We start from the raw sequence: 25,569 nt of genomic DNA, 5'->3' as shown, positions 1-25,569 counted from the left end.
TTCATTTATTTTGCTCTGGGAAATTTCTCCCAGCTATGGGCCCTCCTGCTCAGGAGGCACTTTTAGCTGACCAGGATAACACTTTTCCTCATTTGCGAGTTTCTTTAAAACCCTGTTTCCTCTATGGAGCTTCTGGTGACAAATTGGCACCTGTTTTGTTACAACCCTTTTTCATATCACTTTCTAAAATTATGTTTTTTGTGTGCCCTCCCTTCTCCCTAGAACAAAAGCCTCATAAGGGCAGGGATCTTGCCAGTCTCATTTACAGCTATATTCCTACTACCCACAGCAGTGCCCAGTGCCAGGTACAGACAAGTGCTCAGGGAATCTTGGAATGAATCAGTGGGTGAAAATTTTTCCCACAGACTCCTCAGTGACAGGGACCATGTCTGTTTTACCTACAGCTTATGGCAACACACACAGATGTTTATTCAAGGATGGTGTATAGCCTCCTAACAGCACTGCCTCCTGGTTCCTCTCCACTTTAGAACCTTCTGTTGTTTACACAGAATCCACACAGAACTTCCAGTGCTCTAAGTAATTTGGGCCAGTAGAAGACACTTTGCTTTTTGTCAGACTTAAGCAGAGTGGTTCAGAGATTTGGCTGTAGAAACAACTGCCTGATTCAAATCCGGACCCCTCTCCCCACTGACCTGATAACACTGGCAGTTACTTATCCTTTATGTGCCTCTGTTTCTTCACTGTAAATTGAGACAAGCAGTAGCACCTGTTTTACTGGGTTATGCTGAAAATTAAATGAGTTGCTACATGTAATGTGTTAAGAACCGTTCTAGGACATATGTGCTCAAGGAATGTGGGTAGGATAATGATGTGATGGTGGTGGTAGTATTTGGTTGATGTCATAGGGTAAGTACTTTTATATTTTGTTATTATCTAAGCATTTCATTTTATTAAATATTTTTCTCCATAATTGCTTTCTTGAAATGTAAGAGTTAAGTCTTCTCATAGAAATATTTTGGTCACTTAACATAGTCACATTAAAGAATATTTTTTAAAAAAGAAGCTTAGTAACACAATTTGATCCCTTGCATTAGTTTTCTACAGTTTTTTTTTTTTTTTTTTCTTTTGAGACAGAGTCTTACTGTGTCACCCAGGCTACAGTGCAGTGGTGCGATCTCGGCTCACTGCAACCTCTGCCTCCCAGGTTCGAGCAATTCTCCTGCCTCAGCTTCCTAAGTAGCTGGGATTACAGGCACCTGCCACCATGCCTCACTAATTTTTGTATTTTTTAGTAGACACGGGGTTTCACTATGTTGTCCAGGCTGGTCTCAAACTCTTGACCTCAGGTGATCTGCCTGCCTCGGCCTCCCAAACTGCTGGGATTACAGGCATGAGCCACCACACCTGGCCAGTTTTTTATAATTATTATGCCAAGTTTATCCATGGGGATACCGAGTAGGTTTTTTTCCCCAGGGTCTATATACAATAAGCTTCCTCTGTTTGGAGCCTTTTTATAATACTGCCCTTCATATTTGAATCTTTCTCACATTTTCTGAAAGAAAATATTAACAAATTATTACTTACTATAAAATCAGGGTAAACTACCCAGCATGGAAAATTTTTCCTTGAAGGGTTATTTTCTTGACTTTTTTTTTTTTTTCCTGAGGCGAGGCTCACTCTGTCGCCCAAGCTGGAGTGCAGTGGCACAATTGCAGCTCACTGCAATCTCTGCCTCCTGGGTTCAGGTGGTTTTCCTGCCTCAGCCTCCTGAGTAGCTGGGATTACAGGCACCTGCCACCATGCCTGGCTATTTTAATGGAGGCAGGGTTTCGCCTTGTTGGCCAGGCTGGTCTCGAACTCCTGACCTCAGGTGATCTGCCTGCCTCAGCCTCCCAAAGTGCTGGGATTACGGGCATGAGCCACTGCACCCAGACTTCTTGATTTTTAAATATTATTTCACATGGAACTTCTTTGTGTCTTTTTTCTGTGTGAATCTGTGAACGCCAGATGCAAAGTTTCTGTCACAAAGAATTAATTTTAGGTCAGCCCGAAGAATGGGAGTAGGAAGAGAACAAAAAGAAAAATCTTCAATTATATTCCACATCCTTAATTGATGACTTATAGTAATCTTTACTGTAGGCATAGAGGGAAACTACAAATAAAATTGAAACATAGTCTGTGACCTAAATCTGTCTTTTTTGGTTTTTGTTACTGTTAAAATATTAATAATAAAAGTACTATTCATAGTTTTCTAATAGTCTAAAATTTGTTTTTATTTTCTGTGTGGTCTTCTGCTCTTCTATTTATATTTAAAAGGCATCGTGGCCAAACAATAAAAAAAGAACCTTGGGAAGGATCTTAAAGGAACAGACAGCATAAAAGCAGTAGACAAGATGTCTGAGATTTTTCTCATTTGCTTTTTAATGGGGTGTGTGAATGATAGGTTTCTCCATGAAGGAACTTCTGTTCTGTTCTGTATAAATGAATTGTCCTATTTTCAGTCCATTGGAGCTCTCTGGCCTCCCCAAGTCCAGGAAGTTACAGGCATGGGCAGTTAGGTTCTTTTGTTGGTGATGTCACTTAATTTTAATTCTCAACACACCATTCCTTTTCTTACAAAAAGTTTCACTGCAGGCTTGCTTGGTCGGATGAGTAATAAAGGTTCTCTCTTGAATCATATGGATAATGCTGGCAAGTGACAGAAATAGAGGAGAGTTCTTTTAAAAATACAAGGCACTTGGCTTAGAGAGAGTGCAGAATTGAATCAAAACCCCAAAGCAGATGCAATAAAACCAAAATTATTTTAATAAAAGAATAAAAGGAGAAAAGCAACTTGGTTAGTCTACATAGCATATTTTGACCTTTTAATGGTCTGTCAGTGTTGTTTGTCATGATGAATATCTTGGCTGCGGAATATGACTTTACTGCATGGGATGGTAACAGTGGTCTCTGGTATTTAATATTTACAGTCTGGTTTATTGTGGTGTAGAGGTGAGATGGTGACTCTCCAGAGCCTTTCACATAAAACATCTTCTTCTTCTTCTTTCTAGATTTTCACCTGATGGAAGACTAATTGTGTCATGTAGTGAGGATAAAACTATTAAAATTTGGGATACCACAAATAAGCAATGTGTTAATAACTTCTCAGATTCCGTTGGGTAAGTACACTTTCTTTGTGCATTTGTGTGGGTTAGTTTTCTAAGGAGACATTTGATTATAACAATTTAAATAAAGAAATGAGTAAAGAAATTGAAATATGGCCGGGTGCAGTGGCTCATGCCTGTAATCCCAGCACTTCGGGAGGTTGAGGCAGGCGGATCACCTGAGGTCAGGAGTTTGAGACCAGCCTGACCAACATGGTGAAACCCTGTCTCCACTAAAAATACAAAAATTACCTGGGCATGGTGATATGCGCCTGTAATTCCAGCTACTTGGGAGGCTGAGGTGGAAGAATCACTTGAACCCAGGAGGCGGAGGTTGCGGTGAGCTGACATTGCGCCACTGCACTCCAGCCTGGGTGACAAGAGTGAGACCCTGTCTCAAAAAAAAAAAAAGGAATTGAAATATTAGGTCATCTTATTCTTTCCTCCTAGATTTGCAAATTTTGTGGACTTTAACCCTAGTGGTACATGCATAGCTTCAGCAGGTTCTGATCAAACTGTGAAAGTCTGGGATATAAGAGTGAACAAATTACTACAGCATTACCAAGGTAACAATTTTCCTAACAAAAAATTCAGTTACTGAATGGACTCCTTTGGAAGGACTGATTCTCCTTGTTGGTGTGGTTTGGCTGTCTTACTTGGGGTCGTGGGCTGCCTTGGAACAGGCTAGAGAATAGTATAATTAGCTCCCATCAACAGCAGGGTCTCAGAAGCTCAAGGAAAGCAGGAAGTGAAGAGACCTTAAAAATGATGTGAGGGCTGGTTAAAAAAAAAAAAAGAAGAAGAAATGAAGAAGTTGCTATGAGATTTTCAAACTCTGGTTATCAGCATTGTGTGAGAAGTCAGGGATAGAAATGACTGAATTCTGAATCACAGGGAGTTATGTGAGCACAAATAGGTGTTATAACTGGTAGAAAACAACTACCTACTATGCCTATGTATTGAACTAAAAGAGAAGTGAATTTTCTTGGTTTATATTGGATTTATATAAAATCCAAATGATTATTAAACATAGTAGCTTATCCAGTGTTTACCATGTAGCAGACACTGTGCCAAATCTAAACAATATTCCTGGGAGGTATCATTATTACTCACATTTTAAAGATAAGGAAATTGAGATTTAAATAGGGTAATTAACTTGCTCAAATAATCAATAGAACTACTTAGGTCTTCCTGCTTACACAGTGCATAGAAAAATTAACTTTTGATCATTGTGTTATACTGCCTCCTGTTGGAAGGATGCTGTCTGGAAACAAATTCTCAAGCATGATGGCAGGACTGTGCCCATTTCAAACCTGTCTCCACACTTTTCTCCCTTTAATCCCAAGCCACTAATTAGTTATTACCTTTAATTTGAGACTAGGTTATATACCCTGTCTGAGCTGATGATAATTAACTGTCGGTTTTATTGGCAATATATCCAAAGAATTTATAGTAATGTGGTCAATAAGATTAGCTTTCCGTGACACAGTCTCATTTTTAAAGTTATTCTGGCTCTCTAACTGGAAGCTTAATGCTATGTGATGCCAAAATACTCGTTTTAGTGAGCTATATAGAGTTTTGTTGTTGTGGAAACAGTGCTCTTGTTTGCAACCTATTGCTAATAAGGCACTGGGGTATCTTCAAAAGTAAGAATTGTTCTCTGAACTTTTTGCTTTTATTTTCTACAAATCAGTTCACAGCGGTGGAGTTAATTGCATATCATTCCATCCTTCGGGTAACTATCTCATCACAGCTTCTTCAGATGGTACCCTTAAGATTCTGGACCTCTTAGAAGGAAGGCTCATCTACACACTTCAAGGACATACGGTATTAACACTCAGATTCTTGCTTTTTATATATAAAAATATAAAATAATATATATTTTAAATTTCTGATCCATTTTTCTGTCCCTTTATTATTTTTCCAGACATAGCACACATTGCTGCTATCATAAAATTTTTTTACTTCCAAGGCTGTTTTTATCCTCTGGAAGCAACTCTTAGAAATATTATTTGTGGCCGGGCGTGGTGGCTCACGCCTGTAATCCCAACACTTTGGGAGGCTGAGGCGGGCAGATCACCTGAGGTCAGGAGATCGAGACCATCTTGGCCAACATGATGAAACCCCATTTCTACTAAAATACAAAAAATTAGCCAGGTGTGGTGGCACGTGCCTGTAATCCAAGCTACTTAGTTGGGAGGCTGAGGCAGGGGCATCACATGAACCCAGGAGGGGGAGCTGCAGTGAGCTGAGATTGCGCCACTGCACTCCAGCCCAGCAACAGAGCAAGACTCTGTCTAAAAAAAAAAAAAAAAAAAAAAAAAAGGAAGAAAAAAATAAACATTATTTGTTGTAATTCTTATCAAAATCAATGTGTATCTTTCAATGGCCATTACATGAATCCTCTCCTGCTGTCTTTATCAGTATGTTGTATAGATTGACTGGGTAAATGGTGATGGGTAAGTAGATTCCGTACTTCAGATCCTTCCTTCATGTGGAGGCTGTCCCGCTTGGCCCTGACACCCAGCCTCTCACACCTCTTCCTCACCTCCTTCTGCTAATTTGTTGGTGGGTTTAGGAGAAATTGAGTAAGCACAGCCTAACACCTTCTACTCTCCTGCCTTTGGGAGTGAGCCACTCTTCACTGTTTTTCTCTGATATTCCTTGTGGGGAGACCTGCCCTTGTCTAGTGTTGCCTGTGACTCATTCTGGGCATCAGTTCTAGAAAGCCTATTTGTGTTACACATAAAAGCCACATTCTCTTTTTACAAGCATTTATTAGAAAGAAAGGTGATATTTCGATTCTTATGTGCTGTATTCCTTTGTCTTATTTCTCAATTAGTTTAGAACCAAGTAGGTAAGAGGGGTGCCTTTTACTGAGCCTGTGCAAAGATCCCTCCCCGGCATATAGATCAATTTTTAAAATTTATTATTTCTTTATTTTTGAGATGGATTCTTAGTCTGTCACCCAGGCTGGAGTGCAGTGGCACAATCTCGGCTCACTGTAACCTCTGCCTCCTGGGTTCAAGCGATTCTCCTACCTCAGCCTTCTGGACAGGCGCACCACCACGCCCAGCTAATTTTTTTTTTTTTTTTAGAAGAGGCAGGGTTTCACCATGTTGGCCAGGCTTGTTTTGAATTCCTGACATCAGGCAATCTGCCTGCCTCGGCCTCCCAAAGTGCTGGGATTACAGGTTTGAGCCACTGTGCCCAGCCTAGATAAATTTTTTTGAGTATATAAACTATTCTTTTCTTCCAGACAATATTCAAACTTCTCTGAATTTTTTAGAATGTGTCCTCTTTTTTTCTAAGGTAGTTCCTTTTAACAAGTATAAGCTGTTTATATCTAGAAATAGAATGAGCTTTGCAGTCTAGAAGAGAGGAGTTTCTTTTTCACAGGTTCTGCATGGCTTCCTGCTTTGTGTTATCATTTATTCTGCAGTGGCGTTAGGGTAAAGCAGAAATAAACACTAACCAGCTTAAATATATGCATATCCATGGATTTAGGCTGAATAAACACAACCAATAAAAGTGGCCAAGGATTGAAATAGCCATGAAAAAAGTACAAAATAATAGGGAAAAAAAGATAAACACAGTCTTCCAGTAGGAAAACACTACATGAAGATGGAATTTTAGTCTGGAAGTGAAGGTGTTTATGAAGCTATTAATATTATAACCTAAATCTGTGGAATAGTCTACTTGGGAAAATATAAGATGTTTTTCCCTAAAACTTTTCTTGTAGAGATTAAGGACATATTAAAAACATATGGTATATATTAATATTTTTGAGATAAGAAATACTTACTCTTATCTGGACTGAAAAATTGACCTAGAGGCTATCCACCTTGTGACTGTGCCAAGCAAGCCTTGTCCAACTCCGCAGTAACTGCTCAATTTCAGGTTTTCATTACCTCTCACCTAGATAATTACAGTAACTTCCTAACTGGCCTCCAACCAAGCATCTTACTCCAATTCATCTTTCTCACAATTGTGATACTGATTTTAATCATTCACAGCTCTCCTCCTATCTATGTTCTGCTCTTTAAACTTTTAGTGGTTTATGGTTGCCTACATGAAGGGAGAACTCAGTGAAGCCCATTGGTCAGGAAATGGACTTCATGTAAATAGCCTCATTCCCATTACCTACATATTTATCATTCAGTTTCTGCTAGTGATTGGTTGAATACAGAGTCCAAAGCCAGAAAATCTTAACAGAAATTCTTATGAACTTACGTATGTGCAAGCTTTTCTTGAAAGGAGAAAAAAGTTATTTTTTAATTAATTTTTAGTATTTTTTAGTATCATTTATTTGTGTTTTAATATGATTGGGTTGATTCTTTGATTATCTTTACTCTGCCAGCATTAGTTGCTGGCAACTGATGTGTTTTATCAGACTTATTGCATGAGTAGTATGCATAGATTAGGATGAGAAATTGATATCCATAGTCTTCTTGGCCATGAGAAAGCATTACCACGTACTTTTTTTTCTTTATCTCCCTTTATTTCTCAGGGACCTGTCTTTACTGTTTCATTTTCAAAAGGTGGAGAGCTATTTGCATCAGGGGGTGCAGACACACAGGTTTGTAAATCTTTCAGCTCCTCTTTGATTTGATTAAGGTAAAGGAATCCTTGACCTCAGCTAAGAGTTTTACAACCAGCTAGTTTGTATATGTTAAGATGGTTGTCAATGAGTTTATATTTTAATTAGTACCATGAAGTCTGCTATCTCATAGCTGAAACAGAGCCAGTTCTAAATTTTGGGAACTCAAATAGTTATTTTCTTTTATTCATTTTACACTTAACTATACATGTAACTGACACTATATGTCCATTTTCAGTAATTATATAGCACTTTTGCTTGAATCATTGCCTAATCTTAAGCTTCTTGAGGATGGTAAATATAAATCATTTATATAGCAAATCTGCATTTATCTGAAATGACCAAAAGTCATTCATGGCCAGATTTATTGAATAAAGTGAATGACTAAGTCCAAAACATGGTTTTGGGCTTTGACCAAAAAAAAAAGAGGATTTTAAGATAACCAGATATTTTCTTAATATGAATTTTAAACCAGACATGAAGGCAATTCAAAATGTTAAATCTCTCCCCCAACCACACCTTAAAAAAAGATATTGAGAAATAGTAACATAGTTGAAATATATATCTACCCTTTCTACTTTGGGAGACGATTCTGTATATTGTGGGTTTTAAAATCAGCTCTATTGCTTGTACATGCAAGTCAGTAACTGCCAACATCATTGACTTTTTTCATAGGTCTTATTATGGAGGACTAACTTTGATGAATTGCATTGTAAAGGTCTTAACAAAAGAAATCTCAAAAGATTACATTTTGATTCACCGCCACATCTTCTTGATATCTACCCAAGAACACCACATCCCCATGAGGAAAAAGTTGAGACTGTAGAAGTGAGTATTTTGTTCATATTTGTCCTACATTTTGTGTACATTTTGAGGCTTTTGCTGAAGGAGGTGTTTGAAATTACTGAATTATATATGAAACCTAGTGCTGCCTTAAAACAGCAGCACGTTGATAAACAGTTGTTTTCACTATAGTGTGTAATAAAGTTTTATATTTGTTTCTTGAAGGCCCAGAAGTAAAACTAAAAAATAGTGTTGATAGTAATAGGAAATGAGAAATTAAATCTAAGGCCTCTGGTGACTGTGAAGTCTGAACTAGCTTTATATTCTAGGTGTGTTTAGGGAGGTCATGTGATGGCTGTCATGAGAATAAGGCTGAAGGGCAAGAATTTTTATAATGGTTATTGAAATAGGTAGCTTAAAACTCTTTTATAGCAAAAAGAAAATCTTGTGGACAGGTAAAAGAAGAGATTTAGTGATTAAATCTAATAATTAAGACAATGTTATTGCCTGCATATATTTTGCATATATAGTTATCTATTTAGCTGTAGGTTTTTGCTGACAAATTCCCTTAGGTCCTATGAATTTAAGTGTTATGATTTAAGCATTCTTTTGTCTTCAAAGAGAGATTTATCTTTGCTAGATGCTTAGTTGATGTTAGCCTATTCTTATTTTGCATGATTCTTCTTCAGCCGTTTCTCTTCTAAGAGCTGACTTCAGAAATTACCTGTTCATCTGAATTTTTATCACTGGCAGTCTCTTTGCTTTTAGAGTTAGGTATTTTGAGTTCTTGACATGTATTCCTGAGCGGCAATGCACGGTAGCCGCATTCACTGTTCATGCTGTGCATGTACCCTCCCTCACCCACATCACTTCTTTCATTTTGTTTTCCGTGCTCTTGGTCTTTGCTGTTATCTCAGGCACTTCTGCTAGTCTCCAGTTGTGCATCTAAGTATATGTTTTTGTTCTTTGTTTTTTTAAACTATTTTCTAGATTTTGTTTAATCCAGCCATATCTTGGGATTTCTGTCTTTGCTTTTCCCTGGTAGTGCTGACTTTCAGTTCTTGGCTATAATCTTTGTCTTTTCCAACTTCTGACAATCTTTTCAGTTCTTCTAAAGTATTAATCATGTTACCACTTCTTTGTACTACTTATTGTATTATCATTTTTCTTTTATTTAAAAGAAATGTAATCTAATTTGGTTTTCCCATTTTTTGCTTCTGTTTCTAGTTATATTTATCCCCGTGATCATATAAATTCATATAAAATACATGTGAAATATATTTTAATTTAACTTGAGTATTTTTTTCTTGTATTATCCAAGTTGGTTTTATTAACTCTTGGTATTTTTATTCTGTCATCTTGTGGTTTGGCCAAGATTGATCAGGAGGGAAATATCCATTTGGCCGCTTTCCAGGGGGTTGGGTGGCAGAACTGCAGGCTGATCCCGAGACTGCTTTCCTCGTGAATTAGGTGATATTTCCATGACTCCACACTCACCTCAGCACAGAGACTCAAGCCATTTTTTCTCTGATTTACTGTCAGCCCCAGTTCATTTCAGAGTGCTAGGCTTTCTTTAAAATGTCAAGGAGTTGCCTGAGTGGCTCTGCTGTTATGGTACAGCCAAAAAGCCATTAAACCAGCTGGGCTGCTTTGTGTTGCTGGGTCAGGATGACCCAGGCCATGCAAAGCCACTCTCAAAGTTTTCACATATACCCCTAAAAATTCTATTAAACACTGACTTTTCTTCATCGTGGAATTAGAGTTCAGTTGCACTATACAAAATGCTGAGCCTTGTGACTGAATTTTTTGTGACCTTAAGGTAGTCAGCCTCTGTGTACACAGTTTAAATTATCTGTAAACAGGCATGGCTGCTTAAATTAAGTATAAAACATGACTTGCTTTTGTAAAACACTTTGAGGCCCTGTGATATAAAATGCCAGAAGAGTGATAGGATTCTGTATATGAACAACCAATTGTTGTAATTGTTTCTTTTTTTTTTTTAATCTTAAAAATCTCTTGGGCCAGGTTCGGTGGCTCATGCCTGTAATCCCAGCACTTTGGAAGGCTGGGGTGGGCGGATCACGAGGTCAGGAGTTCGAGACCAGCCTGACGAACATGGTGAAACCCCGTCTCTACTAAAAATACAAAAATTAGCTGGGTGTGGTGGCACGTGCCTATAATCCCAGCTACTCTGGAAGCTGAGGCAGGAGAATCGCTTGAACCTGGGAGGCGGAGGTTGCAGTGAGCCGAGATCATGTCACTGCACTCCAGCCTGGGCAACAGGGCGAGACTCCGTCTCAACAACAAAGAAAATCTCTTATAAAAAAGTCAAGGTTATGAAATTTTCTAGACAGGGAACAACTTTAGTATTATGAATAAATAATTGTTAAGCACCAAATTGTGTTTTAAAGACTCTACTTCAAATTAATAAATATGGATCCCTCACAAAGCCAAAGACTTAGTTCAAAACTTTCACTTAGAATGGAATAGTCAGAATAAAAGTTGTACTGTGTTCATTTATGATTAGTAAACTTTACTTTGAAATACTAAATTCAGTAGATTAAGTTTTTTTCAAAGCTTTAGACAAATTTACATACAGTTACTTGGGAAATGTTTTAAAACTTAGAAATCTTTTTTTGAGGTCAGTATTAGGATTTAAGGAAAATAAACAGATCTTATTAAAATATGTAGAATAAATGGTATCTAAGTGAACTGATTAATTTTTCTTTCTCTGTTTGCAGTGACCATGAGTGTTTTATTTCTGAGTTTGAAACGAGATAGCATTTCTATGATTTGTATTATGTTTTCTATGAGACTCATCTGAATTGCATAATCTCAATCTGCTGAGTAAAATAGTTTGGCCTTTTGCAAAAGCCACCCCTTTGCTAGCCTTAAGCGCTTCACTTGTTTGAAGGTGGGGAATCCCGCAGAGTCTTAGATCTTGGGTACCAGCTGACTAAATATATAAATTACTAATTCCTACATGGATAGAGGGGGTGATAGCCAGATTACTTTTAAAATAAATGAGAGAAGGAGGCCACACGAAAGAAGGCATGAAATATCAAATTCTCTCTATGTGAAATAGCCCTCTCCCGGGTTCCTCCTACTTATCTAACTATAGATCCTTCATAGTACTCCTGGCCTAGGCACTCCATCTTAATTAAAAACATGAGAACAGCACCTTTCTCTCTCTTTTTTGGTGGGAAAGAAGCCCAGTTTTTACACAAGGTATCTTGACCCTACCCGCATTGTGCTATAGCACATCACTAGTTCATGCTGACTTCTTCAGACTGTCATGAGTTGGATTGCATTGTCCTGCCCCTAGACAAAACCAGACTTTCCTTCAGTGTGTGTGTGTGATATTTTTCTCCGGAGCAGTCCCCTTCTTTCTTACATATTTTGATGAGAAGACAGTAAAGCCGTTCTAAGGGATGGCGAGAGGTCTTAATGACAGTAAAGCATCAAAATAGTTATTCTAGGAGAATTGTAGAATATTGTAAGCAGGGATTATAATTGGTTAAACATATTTTTTAATAAAATAATGTTCTGATGGCTTTCAGTTTGTTATGGCCATTTTAGATTACCTTAACATATAAATTGCATATGAAATTCTGTATGATATTTAGCAGGAAGGAAAATGTCCTTTACCTTAACCAAATATTTATATAATAATATTTTGTGATAGTCTGACCATGATTCATTGTTGAAACGTACAAGTGATCAATTTAAGTCTTTAAGTCTGAGATTGGGTTTTTATCTCAATCTTCTAATAAGGTTGAAAACATCACCATTTATGATTTTTTAAAATGACCACTTGTCTATCCATTTTGTATTCTACTTCTAACTGTGGTATATGTTTATACTGTTTCAGGCCTCAGTAAATGTTCATTACATGATGATAAAATCTAATACTTTACAAGACTGTTCTGTTTTATACAAATTAAATTAATATTCCAAAAATCTCGGTGAAATAAGTACCACTATTATCCCATGAGAAATTGAGGTCTATGTTAGTTAAATCTTAAAGTTAGTAAGTGGCAGCACTAGAATTTCAACCCAGGCACTCCGGTCCCATTCTGTGTTTTTAACCACTTTGATGTAATGCTTCAATATAAACAAAATTACATTTTATCCTGTTAACAGATATTAAAGTATCTGTGTGCTGGATGTTGTACTAGCTTTAGAGTATGCAGCAGTGAACAAGATGGGCATACTCCTTGCCCTTTAGAAGCTTCTAGTCTAGTGAAGCCTTATGGAATTTATTAGTAGAGGTTTTATGTTCATGGGCTCCTCAGTATCATGGACACAGAGAACCTCAATGGGGGATGTGGGATGGTACCTTTGAGGTCATACAGGCTAACCTTTACCTCATTCATTAGTCCCAGTTATATACCCTTGTCCAGCCATGGAGAACTTGGCCTCTCATAGGCAGCCCACTTCATTTCAAGGCAACTCTAATTATTAACATATTCTTCCCTTTAATAAATATCAGGAGCACAAGGTACTGTTAGTGTTCCTGAGAGTTAGCTAGCAACGAATTTAACCATATCACCCCCTCAGCGTATTTTCTTTGGAGAGGACTATAAATGTTACTTAGTAAGAACTTCCAGCTCTATTTAACTTATGTGGCAGCAACTTATGCAGTTAAATACTGTTAATTACATCAGGACTTGTTTCCCAACTTGTAGGTCAAGGATTTTTTTTAATGACAGGTGCTGACTCTATGTGATTTAGATTTCTTGAGCAGTTTCAATTTCAGATGGTGCAACTAGATTGTATTTTCATAGGTAAATAATTTTCTGGCTACACTAGGTGGCAGTAGATAAAAGAGAATAAAACGTATGCAAGCGGTCTCTGGACAGCGAGTCTTAAGATTAAAAGGAAAACAAGTCACTCTCACATTTCTGTTCTTTGCCTCAACTCTGGACTTATAGTTAATGGCAGGAGGCTGTGTTTGATTTCTGCTTTATGGGACAGCCAGGAAGAGACAACGGTTTTGGCTAGCTGAGCTGATTGCCCCTCATCCTCACCAGGCACAGCTTTATTCCTTCTTTACTATAGCATAGCAGTTATACCTCCCCTTTAACACATTGGGTGGATAATTATAAAATACGTTTACTATTTCTAAAACTACAGCCATACTCATCAAGCATGGTAAGTGCTTTAAAAATTATTCCACTCCTCTTATCACTGGCCAAGCCTTCATCACTACAGACCTGGATTAATGCTGTAGTGTCCTCAGTGCCGTCCCTAATGTATTCATGATACTTTATGTGTCTGTCAGATTACTTTCAATTCAGCACATTTTAGCTTCCAACTTTCTGTGCCTTCCCAAATTCCTTCACCCTTCACAATTTGACCCTTGACGACCTTCTTCTTTCTACCCCTGTGTGAAAGTATGTCAGCATTCTTCCACTATGCCATGAAGAATGCTCTTTTACCCATCTCCCTCTGTTTTTGTTTTCTAGATCTTTTATTAAAGAGCCATCATATGCCATGTTTCCTCCATAGGAAGCCTTTCGCACTATCTAAGCCGAGCTTGTCCAGCCCATGGGTCACATGCTGGCTTTGAATCCAGCCCAAAACAAATTCGTAAACTGTCTTAAAACATTATGAGATATGTTTGCAATTTTTTTTTTTAGCTCATCAGCTATCATTAATGTTAGTGTATTTTATGTGTGGCCCAGGACAATTCTTTCAATGTGGCCCAGGGAAAGCAAAAGATTGGACACTCCTGATAAGCGCTCAGTCAATAGTTTCTTCTTTAAGGTTCTTTAGTACACTTACTGGTACCATTCATTTGATATAAAACTCTGCTATCTTTGTTGCTCTTTGTTTACTTCTTTGTATTCATAATGTTTCAATTTTATTTTTAATTTTTTTGTCTTTTCAAATTCTGAAATAGCCTCCCTCAAAGTTAGTCACCACTCTAGGTAATCATTCCGTTGCTTTTCTTTGTAACTTTATATATTTGAATCTATAATTATTGTTTAATTTTGAATGAGTTTGAACTTTATATAAATGGAATTATATTGAATATATATTTTCTGTAACTTACTTTTTAATTTAACATTAAAGTCCTGAGATTCATACATATGAATTCTGAATTCATGCATTCATAAATTGTTTTCACTGCTGTATTGCATTCCAGTGAATTTGTCACTGTAGTAATTCTTACAACCTGTTTTACTGTTGATAGACACTTAGGGTACTTCCAGTAGTTTTTTGGCCATTACAAACAATGCTGCTACAAACAGTGTTGGCATCATTGAGCTTTCTAGTTTTTGCAGTCTAATAGATATTAAGTGGTATTTTGCTTTAATTTCACTTTTCTCATTACGAATGTTCTGAATATATTTGTTTTCCATATATACAGCACTCTGCTTTTAAGCTCTTTATGATACAGGTTTCTACTTATTTGAGCCTTTTTCAATGTTAACATAAGTTTTATTCTTTTCCATAAGGTCTTACTCATTTTTGTATGTTTATTCTGATGTGTTTTTAAACTTTTATGGTATTGTCAATGGTGTCCTTTAAAATTTTGCATTTTCTAACTGTGTGCTAGAATGCAGAAATGCAGTTGATTTCATATATTGATTTTGGGACTAACAATCTTATTAAACTCTGACTATTCTAATGATTTAGCAATAGATTCTAGATAACATTATATATGAATGAGAATATTATTTCTTTCTAATTGTTATCTTAATACCTGTTATTTCCTTTTCTTACTGAACTGGCTAGGATTTTTTTCTTCATCTTTTGAGGTGGGTCATTTTATTTTATTTTTAATATTCCTTTTTAGATAAATTACATTGATTTTCTAAAGTGAAAACCTTTTATTTCTGGGGTAAAGTCAACCTTGTCAAAATGATCTTTTCTTATACGTTGATAGAATTGGTAGGCTAACATTTTGCTTAAAATTTTTTTTATCCATAGTAATGAATATACCAATATATTTTAATTTTAGAATATATTAGAAAATGCCCTCCAGGTTTTTACAAATAGCATTTAGTTTCTTATGGTATGAAAATCTCATAATTTTTTTTTATGTATATACACAGATTAATCCAAAGCTTGAGGTAATCGATTTGCAGATCTCTACTCCCCCTGTTGTGGATATCCTTTCTTTTGATTCTACCACAGTAAGTTGGGGTTTTTTTGGACACTTAAGTGGCATTTAATCATTTGGCATAATCCATTTTCCTTTAAAAAATGTTGGGGGAGGAGATAAAACGTGGCCTATGTAGCCTAACATTTTAGTATAGGAAAAACTTTATAGTCATATTTACAATGCATCTAAATAGTTTACCACAAGGGGGAGCAGCACCAATTTCCAGGAAAGCTTTCTTTTTTTTTTTTTTTTTTTTTTTAATTATTATACCTTAAGTTTTAGGGTATGTGTGCACAACGTGCAGGTTAGTTACATATGTATACATGTGCCATGTTGGTGTGCTACACCCATTAACTCGTCATTTAACATTAGGTATATCTCCTAATGCTATCCCTCCCCCCTCCCCCCACCGCACAACAGGCCCCGGTGTGTGATGTTCTCCTTCCCAGGAAAGCTTTTACTTTGAGGTCCCTGAGTTCAGTCTAATCCATACCCACTGTCTCATGTATTAAGATGCCACCCAGGTGACATTTCACATGCTGTTGCAGAGCAGATCCCCTATTGTGTTATTCGTCCTTTGGAGGTGCTAAACTTACTTCTAGTCTTCTCATTAGAAGCTGTAAGAAAAACAGCACTGCCCTTTGTTAATCTCTTTTGATGGATTATCCATAAATTAAGAAATATTTCTAATACTTACAATTTTGTTTATAGAAATTACATATATAAAATTTATTTATTCAGTGTTTTCAAAATCTTCAAAGATTAAGAATTTTAGCCTTTCCATTTAGGACTCTGCTTATTCTTTCCAAGGCAAATCACTGCCACAGTTGATCCTCTAGTCAGTGCAAAACTAATCGTAAGAACAAATGGGAAGAACAGCACGGTCTTTGACGACACTGCTGCTATGATGTCAGTTTAGTTAAATATTTTGGGTACATTTTTAATTTGTAGCCAAAATAAAACCCTGACATTATGACATTATAAATTCTCTAATAGATCTCAAGAATAGTATTTATTGTAGAGGAATTCTACAGAGGACTAGTCCATTTTGAGTCTATCTTGTATCAGAAAGCATTCTAATTATTCAAAGGTCCTTTCGGTGTTAATCCCATAGCAGAAAAGACTCCTAGATCTCTCATTAGGAGTTTCAGTGACAAACACCAAGTGAGGGTAACCAATGAGCTGATTGTTAAAGGGAATTCCAAGAATCACTGGTGACCGCTAGGACTTCAAACCGATCTGTGTTCTTGTTTCTTACAGTATTCATGTTTATAACTCTAGCAGCATTGCTGCATTAATAATTTAAGAAATTAAAAATTAATGGGATGTCTACAACTTGCCACAGTACTTAGCTTATAGTAAGTGTTCAACACATTTATGTTCAATGAATTACTCCAAATGCATGTTGTAGAAATTTACAAAATCTGATGAGTTAGGTTTTCCTCCTGTAGCGAGAAGGAGCAAAAAGATAGGAGGTTTATGAGATGTGCTGCCTCCTTGTGAGGTAGTCAGTAGACTAAAATTGCACATTCCTGGCCTAGAAAATATCATAGATCATTAAAAATCTTTGGTCCACCTTTTCAGACTCACTGTCCCTGCCAGTACCCTTCAAGTTTTGCAAAGCCTCATTATGTGAGGAATCCAGACAGTTTTGACAGACAGTGCTATTGAGGTGGGCATAACTGCCTCCTAGCAAGGGACAGCAGGATGTCCCTTGTAGTATAGATTGTACATACCTATTGTAGATCATATGAGTCTATTGTAGTATACATCTATAATACAGGACCATAACTCGAGGAATATATGGGGTATGTGGGACATTGAGAAGACAATTCTGTATAATAAACATATGACATTTAATAGCTGTGCTACAAAACAATAATAAAATGGAAGAGTAAAATTATCCACAAAGGATAATATTAGGTTGAATTATATGAAATTGTCATTTTGTAGGCAAAAACAGTCTAATATCAATGACTTCACATGGTTTCACCCAATATATATGCATTAAAAGGAAGACTCCACTAGTATATAAAAATCCAGCAAACAAACAAACAAAAAAACACAGGAAAACAAAATCTTGTTTGCTATGAATTGGTTTGAGATTATGCTAATAAACTCCTATCTAGATAGATTATAATCTGGGACATCGCTGCTTGCTGCCAAGCAAGGTATAAGGACTTTATTTTAATAGTGCATTCTGAAGACATAGATGCTCATAAAGCAGTTAGACTTTTTAAAAGAATATCTCCAAAGGGCTTTTCTTTAAATTTCAATGTGTATCTCTTTCTTTTAGTTCAATGATAGATAATTGGTTAGAAAACTAAAATAAAATTACTTTTTCAACTATTCACCTTTCCATTAATATAGTGGTAAATAAGCCTTAATTATAGTCTCCTTCCTACATTGACGGTTTCTCTTTTGCTTCTGCACAACAAATCAGACATAATTGTAAAGGGGATTTATTTCTGCTTTGGCATGAAGCACAATTGCATTCAATATTTTTGTGTGTACCTTGCATGTGATTGTAATTTTAAAACCTGGAGAAATACTGGAAGCCAAAAAAAGTAGTGTTTAAAGGTAATTTTTGTTATTATTATTGTAGTTACTGTTTCTTTTGAGGGTTGATTTGTTTGGTTTTTGTAGACTGCACATTTCCTTAAAAATTCATTTCATCAAGATAGGACATAAAAAAGATGTCTCTTTAAACCTTAATTTGTTAAATTTCTTAGTAGCATAAAAGTTTGTTATGGTGTAAGAAATAGTTGGCCTCTATTTCTACTTTCACTTGATTTAATATTATATTCAGGAAGATTTGTAGACCCAAGTGTACTGATGTCTGTGCTCTGATGTCTTCTCACTACAGAGAAGAAATTGTGGCATACAGTCTTTAACAGGTGGTATCTTTGTGGCTTGCACTTGTGTCTCTAATGCCAAGCAGGAAATTTGATACAATATTGTGGATCAAAATAAGCTGTTACTAATCTCTATTTTTAAAGCTTTATTGTTAAAAAAAAGTTTCTGTAAAGGAATATACTGGTGGCCATATAAACATAGTTTTAAAATATTGTTCTCAAATTCCTTACTCTTTATTCTTTTTATATTGTCACTTATATACTAATTTTTTACAGATTATTTAGTTCAAGATTCCATTTGAGGCTTTTAATGTTTTCATTTTGTAGTTAGAACTAGACCAGGATTCTATCATCAAAATTATGGTAGGGCATTTATCATTAGCATCGACATGTGGTGTGGCTACATGGGATGTCCCACTCCTCTCTTCTAAAAAGACAAACAAGATAAGAATTTGTTTCCTGTATCCTAATATAAAGAGTTTTAAACTGCCTGGGCACAGTGGCTCACACCTGTAATCCTAGCACTTTGGAAGGCCAAGGCGGGTGGATCACCTGAGGTCAGGGGTTCCGGACTAGCCTGTCCAACGTGACAAAACCCCTCCTCTACTAAAACTACAAAAATTAGCCAGGCATGGTGGTGTGCGCCTATAATTCCAGCTACTTGGGAGGCTGAGGCAGGAGAACTGTTTGAACCCAGGAGGTGGAGGTTGCAGTGAGCCGAAATTGTGCTACTGCACTCCAGCCTGGGAGACAGAGGGAGACTCTGTCTCAACAACAACAACAAAAAAAGTTAAGCTAACTGTAAATAAAATTTATCTTAAAAGACTCTAGGGTTATTACTTTTTTTTAATCTTTAGGAAAATTCTTAAATTCTGATGTATTAGTTTTATTGTTTGTCTTATAAATGAACAAAATGAAATTGGTAATCTTGCTGTTGTTCCTTTGATTATCAAAATACTGGACTCTTCTCAGAGAGTTGACACGGTGTTCTCATCTTCATCCTGGCAACTGTGCATAATATGAACATAATGCAGAATATGTGTATGCCTTTCTTTAGAAGTAGGTATATTATTTCTTTCAAGTCAAATTAATTTGCAATAAACATGCAGTTATGTTATAGAAAAAAATCCAAGGGTCTATAGTCTTTTGATGTTCCATCAGTCAAAATAGTTAAAGATGTCCTACATGAAGGCATTACATGAGATGTTGAGGGAGATACCAAGCTGGCTGCCTGACCTCAAGAAACAAACAGCCTAGCCAGACAGAAGTAACTGAGTAAGAAGAAATCAGTGTTGGTTTCAGAACATTAGATGTCAAGTATACATAAATGTCAATGAAAGATTGTTATTGGGCAGTATTCAGAAGAGATCATTAATGGGCTGGAGTAAGCTAGAGGACTTCTCTAGAAGAAAACCTTTGACGAGTTCTTTTTTCTTTTCTTTTTTTTTTTTTTTTTTTTTTGAGACAAGGTCTCTCACTCTGTCACCCAGGCTGAAGTGCAGTGGCACTATCTCGGCTCACTGCAACCTCCACATCCTGGGTTCAAGTGATTCTCCTGCCTCAGCTTCCTGAGTAGCTCAGATTACAGGCTCCTACCATCACGCCCAGCTAATTTTTGTATTTTTTAGTAGAGACAGGGTTTCACCATGTTGGCCAAGCTGGTCTCGAACTCCTGACCTCAAGTGATCCACCCACCTCGGCCTCCCAAAGTGCTGAGATTATAGGCATGAGCCACCGTGCCTGGAGGGAAAGCAAGGTATAAGTAGTTGCTTCAGAAGAAATCAAACACATATGAACCATGGTAACAAAAATGCATCAGTCTAGTTTAGAATCTTTAAGTTGCCTAAATCAACTGATAGCAGATGTGGTGGGATCCAGAAAGGATGCCTACTCACACATACATGTCTCTGAATAAGTATTTATTAACTCACTATTCTTGGCTTTAGAGAATGTGAAGAAACAAAAATACTTGCTCCAGAGAAGCCTACATTCTACATTTCAGTCAGAGAGAGGCAATTCACAGATCTAAAAAATAAACTGTATATAGTATAGGGAACGCAAAGGTGAAAAAGGCACTGAAGGCAGAGAGGAAAAGATAGGTAGAGGGCTGCCATTTTAGCTAGTATGGCCAGGACAAGAGTCGCGTGACAGGGGTGGCATTTGAGTAAAGAGCTGAAGTAGTGAAGGGAGCAAGTCATGGCTATCTGGGAAGGGCTCTCCAGGAGAGTGGGAGCAGTGATAGATAGAAGGCCAGATTGCAGGTGACATAGGAGCCACTGGGGGGTTTCCTGCAGAGGAGGGACATGATGTGACTTGTGTCTTAACAGGTTCACTCTGCCTGCTGTAAGAGAACAGGCTGGGGATGTTGAAGGGGGTGGACAAGGAGCCCAATTAGGAAGCTAATGAAATACTCAGACGGGAGGCAATACTGGCTTGACCCAGGGAGGTAGCAGAGGAGGTGGTGATAAGCGATCAGATTCTGGGTGTATTTTGAAGGCAGAGCCAAGAGGATTTCCTGACAGAGTGAATGTCAGCTGTGGGATTCCCTATCTCCTTTCCCCAGGGACAGTAAGATGTAGCCTTGAGTAATCTCAGGATAGCTGAGAATATCTCCTGGCTCTGCATCATTTTGGCAGAGGGGCTGATGAGTGAAAAAGAATCGTGGTTTTCCTGTATTCTGTTCTAGGATCAGAAAAGTGATCGGCTGAATCAGTTCAAGAGATACTCTGCCATTTCCATGATTTTAGGAAGCACACTTTTTCCTAAATGTCATTTAGATTTTTATTTTTTAGCAAAGTGCATTGGATTCTCTTTCAGAAAGTTTTTTTGCATCAGCCTATTTTTAGGAAGAAAAAGGTTTATACACTTTCATGGAGATTGTCATATGGTATATACTATCTGAAAAATATTAACATACTGACAAAATATATGGACACACAAAGAATAAACTTGCAGATACAGAGAGAATATTTCCATGAATGTTGTGGCAACAGTTCATCCTGGTTACTAGACAACATTGCGTAACTAGTTCAGAGTTATTTCAGTTCCTAACTGCTTATATAAGCAAAGATTTGGAAAGACTAAAAGAACACAGTGTATGTGAACTTCAATGTCTTAAAACTAAAACTTACAACTTTGAAAGTGTAAAATGGTTGTATGCAATGTAAAGTTTTTAAGCTTTGCAGCAGTTTATATGGTGGCATTTGATTTGTCAGTTTAGGGCATATGACTTCTGAAATGAGGTGTATTTATCTATAACTTTGTGGCTGCTTCCTAAGCATTAGGAAACAGACATTTGTATGGTATCTTTAAGTGCTGGTTTAGTGGCTCTGCGGTATGTTTCTCCTGTCCCTGCTCTAAGGGTATGAAAGGAAATGAACTTAGGCATTTATAGGATCCAGGTCTCTGGACTCCCTAGCTGGTGCCTCCCTCAATTTATCTTCCTTTTAAGAGTTAAGAGACTTTTTATCTTAACTGCAAATGATAGTAAGTATGTCAAGTGGATACAGTAATTTTTTATCCGGTAACTCAAAAAGTTAAATGTTAAGCCCTAAGATGCTTAATTGGAGTAAAAGAGGAATTTTTATAAGGTTTGATAAACAATTTAAAAACATTCCCCTTCGAAATTAAGTGACGTAATTAAATTGTCAAAGACATTTAAAAAACAGAACATACATGATAACTAACAAGTAAATGAGGAAAAACACAACATTTTCAAAGATCTCTTGCCATTTAGAAATAGAAAACACATTTATATTTTTTCAGATACAATGTTTAAAATAGAGATAGGAGAGAAAATATTAGAGACTGGAAAGAGACTATTTGTAAATTAGTTGGATCCTTGCTTTTGAAGTACATCATGACCCATATGTTATAAAAACTGCTAACAGTTGTGAATGTGATGGCTGACCTTTTAAAAAAATTGCTTTGGGATTGTAAAAAAATAAATAAAACAACTAAAATGCTAAAGTGTTTTAGTTTGTTAAAGGAACATGGCTTATTTTTTTAAGATAGATAATCTGTATAGCTGTAAAGTTGACTAACAGTATCACTGTAATAAAAGATTAACAGTGAAAGCCAGAGGCTTCTTTTCCCCCCCCCAAATAAAATATGCTTTTTAATAAAATAGTAATAATCACTAAGTCCCAATTTTTCTAAGATATACTGACAAATATGCTAATTTGACCTTTTTTCTCTTTAAGTTTCAAAGTCACAGGGAAAGAAAACATATTAATGAATTTACCAACAATTTGATACTCTTAAAGTTTTTTAAAATAGTCCTAGTTAAAGAATACTTATGCAGTGAAACTTGTCCTTACTCCTATTGACAAATGTGATTTAGGACTTGAACTTTGCCATACAAAATGTGAAGACAGAAAAAAAAAAGGAAACTTTACAAAAGGATTTATAAATCATGCTATTTGGGAGCCCAATAAATACTTTTTAGAATTTCCTTTAGAAAATTAGCACGTTTCTGGGAACTGGAGGTGTTCCAGGTATTATTTCTGCCTTCCAACTTCCTGAGATACTGTATTTCTAAACTGTGACGCCCCAGACTACTGCAGTAATACCGACTGTCCCGGGCCTGGGAATCTAAGATGCATCCCCAGTTCCCACAGCTGAGACCAAGGCATGCTGAAAATGCCCGACAGCTCTCAGCCCACGCATCCAGTAACAACTGGTTCCTTCCTCTTCCTGTGGAAGAGAAACATCCTCTGAGATGAGAAGAAATGCACCCTGAGGAATGCAAGAACAGCAGTGAGCTTTTCACACAGGAAATTACTACGGTAGCTCCCTGAAAAGTGCTTGTCTCCTGGACTGTCAGCCCATAAGGAGCTTCCTGCTGACCTAGAGGATGGTTTACTACGGAGCTAAATGCCATTTGTGGGGCTGTCAGAGTTTCACGGAAAATAGTGAACTTAGCTTTCAACTGTTCTGTACTTCTATACCCATCTGGTTTTTAGTTATTTGGTGCTGCATAGATAGTAAAGCTATTGGCTTTGCTCCTTTATTTTGCCACTTGACAGTTAATTATTTGGTGAAAGTAGTCAGCAAGTCTGCTAACACTTATTTTTCAGTCAGTTCTTCCTGCTTTATACTGTCAAACTGTGTAAAATATATTAGGGCTTCTAAAGATTTAGAACCTCACCATCTCAGTGAACTGGTTATTAAGGCCCAGTGCTGGTCCCGGCCTAGTTCTTTCCGTGTCTTTCAATTTCTTTGCTTTTACTTTCTGAGATTTTCAGGCCACACAATCATATATCCTGAAACATAAATAAAATTCTGTTGCTTTCAGCCAGCCAACCAACCAACCAACCAACTCATCACTTAAATGTCAAATTGACTTCAGTTGACTTTTACAATGGAAGATTTTTCTTAGTATAATTTGATTTTCTATTTTTTGTGTTAATTGCTAGAGTATTTTGTTTTTCTTTTACTCAGGATAATAATGGCCACTACAAAGCTCATATTTTATATCATATGTACTTTTTAACCTACTTTCCAAATCACTACAGAATTTTGGTGGGCCTTAGTATTTATGGTGGCCACATTCTCATACTTTTTATGTGTCTATTTGGATTATTTTTCTGAAGCACATAGAGTTGTTTGTTTTAAGTTGAAGGGGAGATGGAGAAGGAATGCCAGGCATTTCCTTTTCCTTTTCAGAATGTCTTTTTAATGAACATTCCTCTTTCCTCCTTGTGAACAAACCATCTCAGCTCTCAGCAAGGGACCTCTTGAGTGTCTAGTTTCTAATAATCCAATCTCTTGCCTTTGTTCCCCAACTCTAGGGAGCTAGTTTCATACATTTAATATCCTTGCTTACCTCAGAGCTCCCTTTTAGCATTTACAGACTTAGAAATCTGTTTAACCAGTTCCCTATATTAAATTCTCTCTGTTAAAATAACGGCTGTACTTTCTGTTTCTCTGCTGAACCCTGAGTGATACACAATAAATCATCCTAAAGAAATAATAAGATATACATAAAAAGATTTCTATTCAAGGATGCGTATTCCAACATTGTTTGTAATAACATCAACATGACAAAAACCTTTAAAGGTTTTCTATTTATTTTTAATTATTTAAAATGTTAAAAGCCTTAAAACAGCTTAATAAGCAAAAGATGTTATCAAGTTTATTTCATTTTTTTAGTGACTTGTGAGTTTTGACGTGTTCATGATTGCTGTTTATTTGTATTTCTGAAGATTGCGTATTTGTGTGCTTTGCCCATTTTCCTATTGTTCATTTTAAAATGGATCCTTAGGTAATTTTAATTAAGAAGATTGACCTCGGGCAGGGCACTGTGGCTCACACCTGTAATCCCAACACTTTGGGAGGCCGAGGCAGGCAAATCACAAGATCAGGAGTTTGAGACCAGCCTGGCCAACAGGGTGAAACCCTGTCTCTACTAAAAATATAAAAGTTAGCTGGGCATGGTGGTGGCTGCCTGTAATCCCAGCTACTCGAGAAACTAAGGCAGGAGAATCGCTTGAACCCTAGAGGCATAGGTTGCAGTGAGCCAAGATCGTGCCACTGCACTCCAGCCCAGGCAACAGTGCAAGACTCCATCTCAAAAAAAAAAAAATTTAAAAAAAAAAAAAAAAGATTTACCTCTTGCCATGTGCTACAAATATGTTTTCCTTTTTTCTCATTTCTCCTTGAATTTAGTTTCTGATTTTTGATAGGTTTAGCTGCATTACCTTTTTTAAAACTATTTTTTGTCGTTGTTTGGATTCTATGCAAAGAAATTCCCTCATCAGCCCCCAAACATCTTAGCTACTCTTCTTGAGGTTTTATTTTTAACGATAAAACCTTTAAATCCATATGTATTAATTTAGTTATGAGGTACAGATTTATAATTAACAAAGTACCCTCAATTTGTGTTGTTTCACTGATTTGAATAACCTTCTTTAAACATTAAATTCATATGAACTGTGTCTCTTTGGAAACTTTCTCTTCTGTCTTATTGCTCTGTTCTTGATCTATTTGTTCTTGATCCATTATCATATCTTTTTAATTATTGTAGATTTAGAATATTTCTTTAAAATTTTATATAATGGACAGTTTTTTCCTTCAAAATTTTCCTGGATGTTCTTGCCTATTGCTTATCCA

The 25,569-nt window shown here is 36.6% G+C and overlaps 1 protein-coding gene across 10 annotated transcripts in view; it reads left to right on the top strand.

Annotated features, from left to right (window-relative positions):
• POC1B (POC1 centriolar protein B) overlaps nt 1-25,569 on the top strand; it is a 122,134-nt gene that overhangs the window by 50,111 nt on the left and 46,454 nt on the right. For 7 of the 10 annotated variants that reach the window (XR_009208856.1, XR_009208859.1, XR_009208861.1 and 4 more), the window contains 6 exons: nt 3,012-3,119; nt 3,555-3,670; nt 4,798-4,931; nt 7,615-7,683; nt 8,380-8,532; nt 15,552-15,632. Coding sequence is in view for 4 of the 10 variants with exons in the window: in XM_058424860.1 (XP_058280843.1) it covers nt 3,012-3,119; nt 3,555-3,670; nt 4,798-4,931; nt 7,615-7,683; nt 8,380-8,532; nt 15,552-15,632 (661 nt within the window). In the remaining 6 variants the exon portion in view is untranslated. Of the gene's footprint in view, nt 1-3,011; nt 3,120-3,554; nt 3,671-4,797; nt 4,932-7,614; nt 7,684-8,379; nt 8,533-15,231; nt 15,255-15,551; nt 15,633-25,569 lie in introns of all 10 variants that reach the window. The other 3 variants (XR_009208857.1, XM_032170882.2, XR_009208860.1) reach the window with 2 other exon arrangements.

The sequence above is a fragment of the Hylobates moloch genome, unplaced genomic scaffold (genome assembly GCF_009828535.3).
Source record: "Hylobates moloch isolate HMO894 unplaced genomic scaffold, HMol_V3 SCAFFOLD_12, whole genome shotgun sequence".
Lineage (NCBI taxonomy): Eukaryota > Metazoa > Chordata > Mammalia > Primates > Hylobatidae > Hylobates > Hylobates moloch.
The sequence above is the reverse complement of the archived record's forward strand: the minus strand, read 5'-3'. Positions and strand labels throughout refer to the sequence as shown.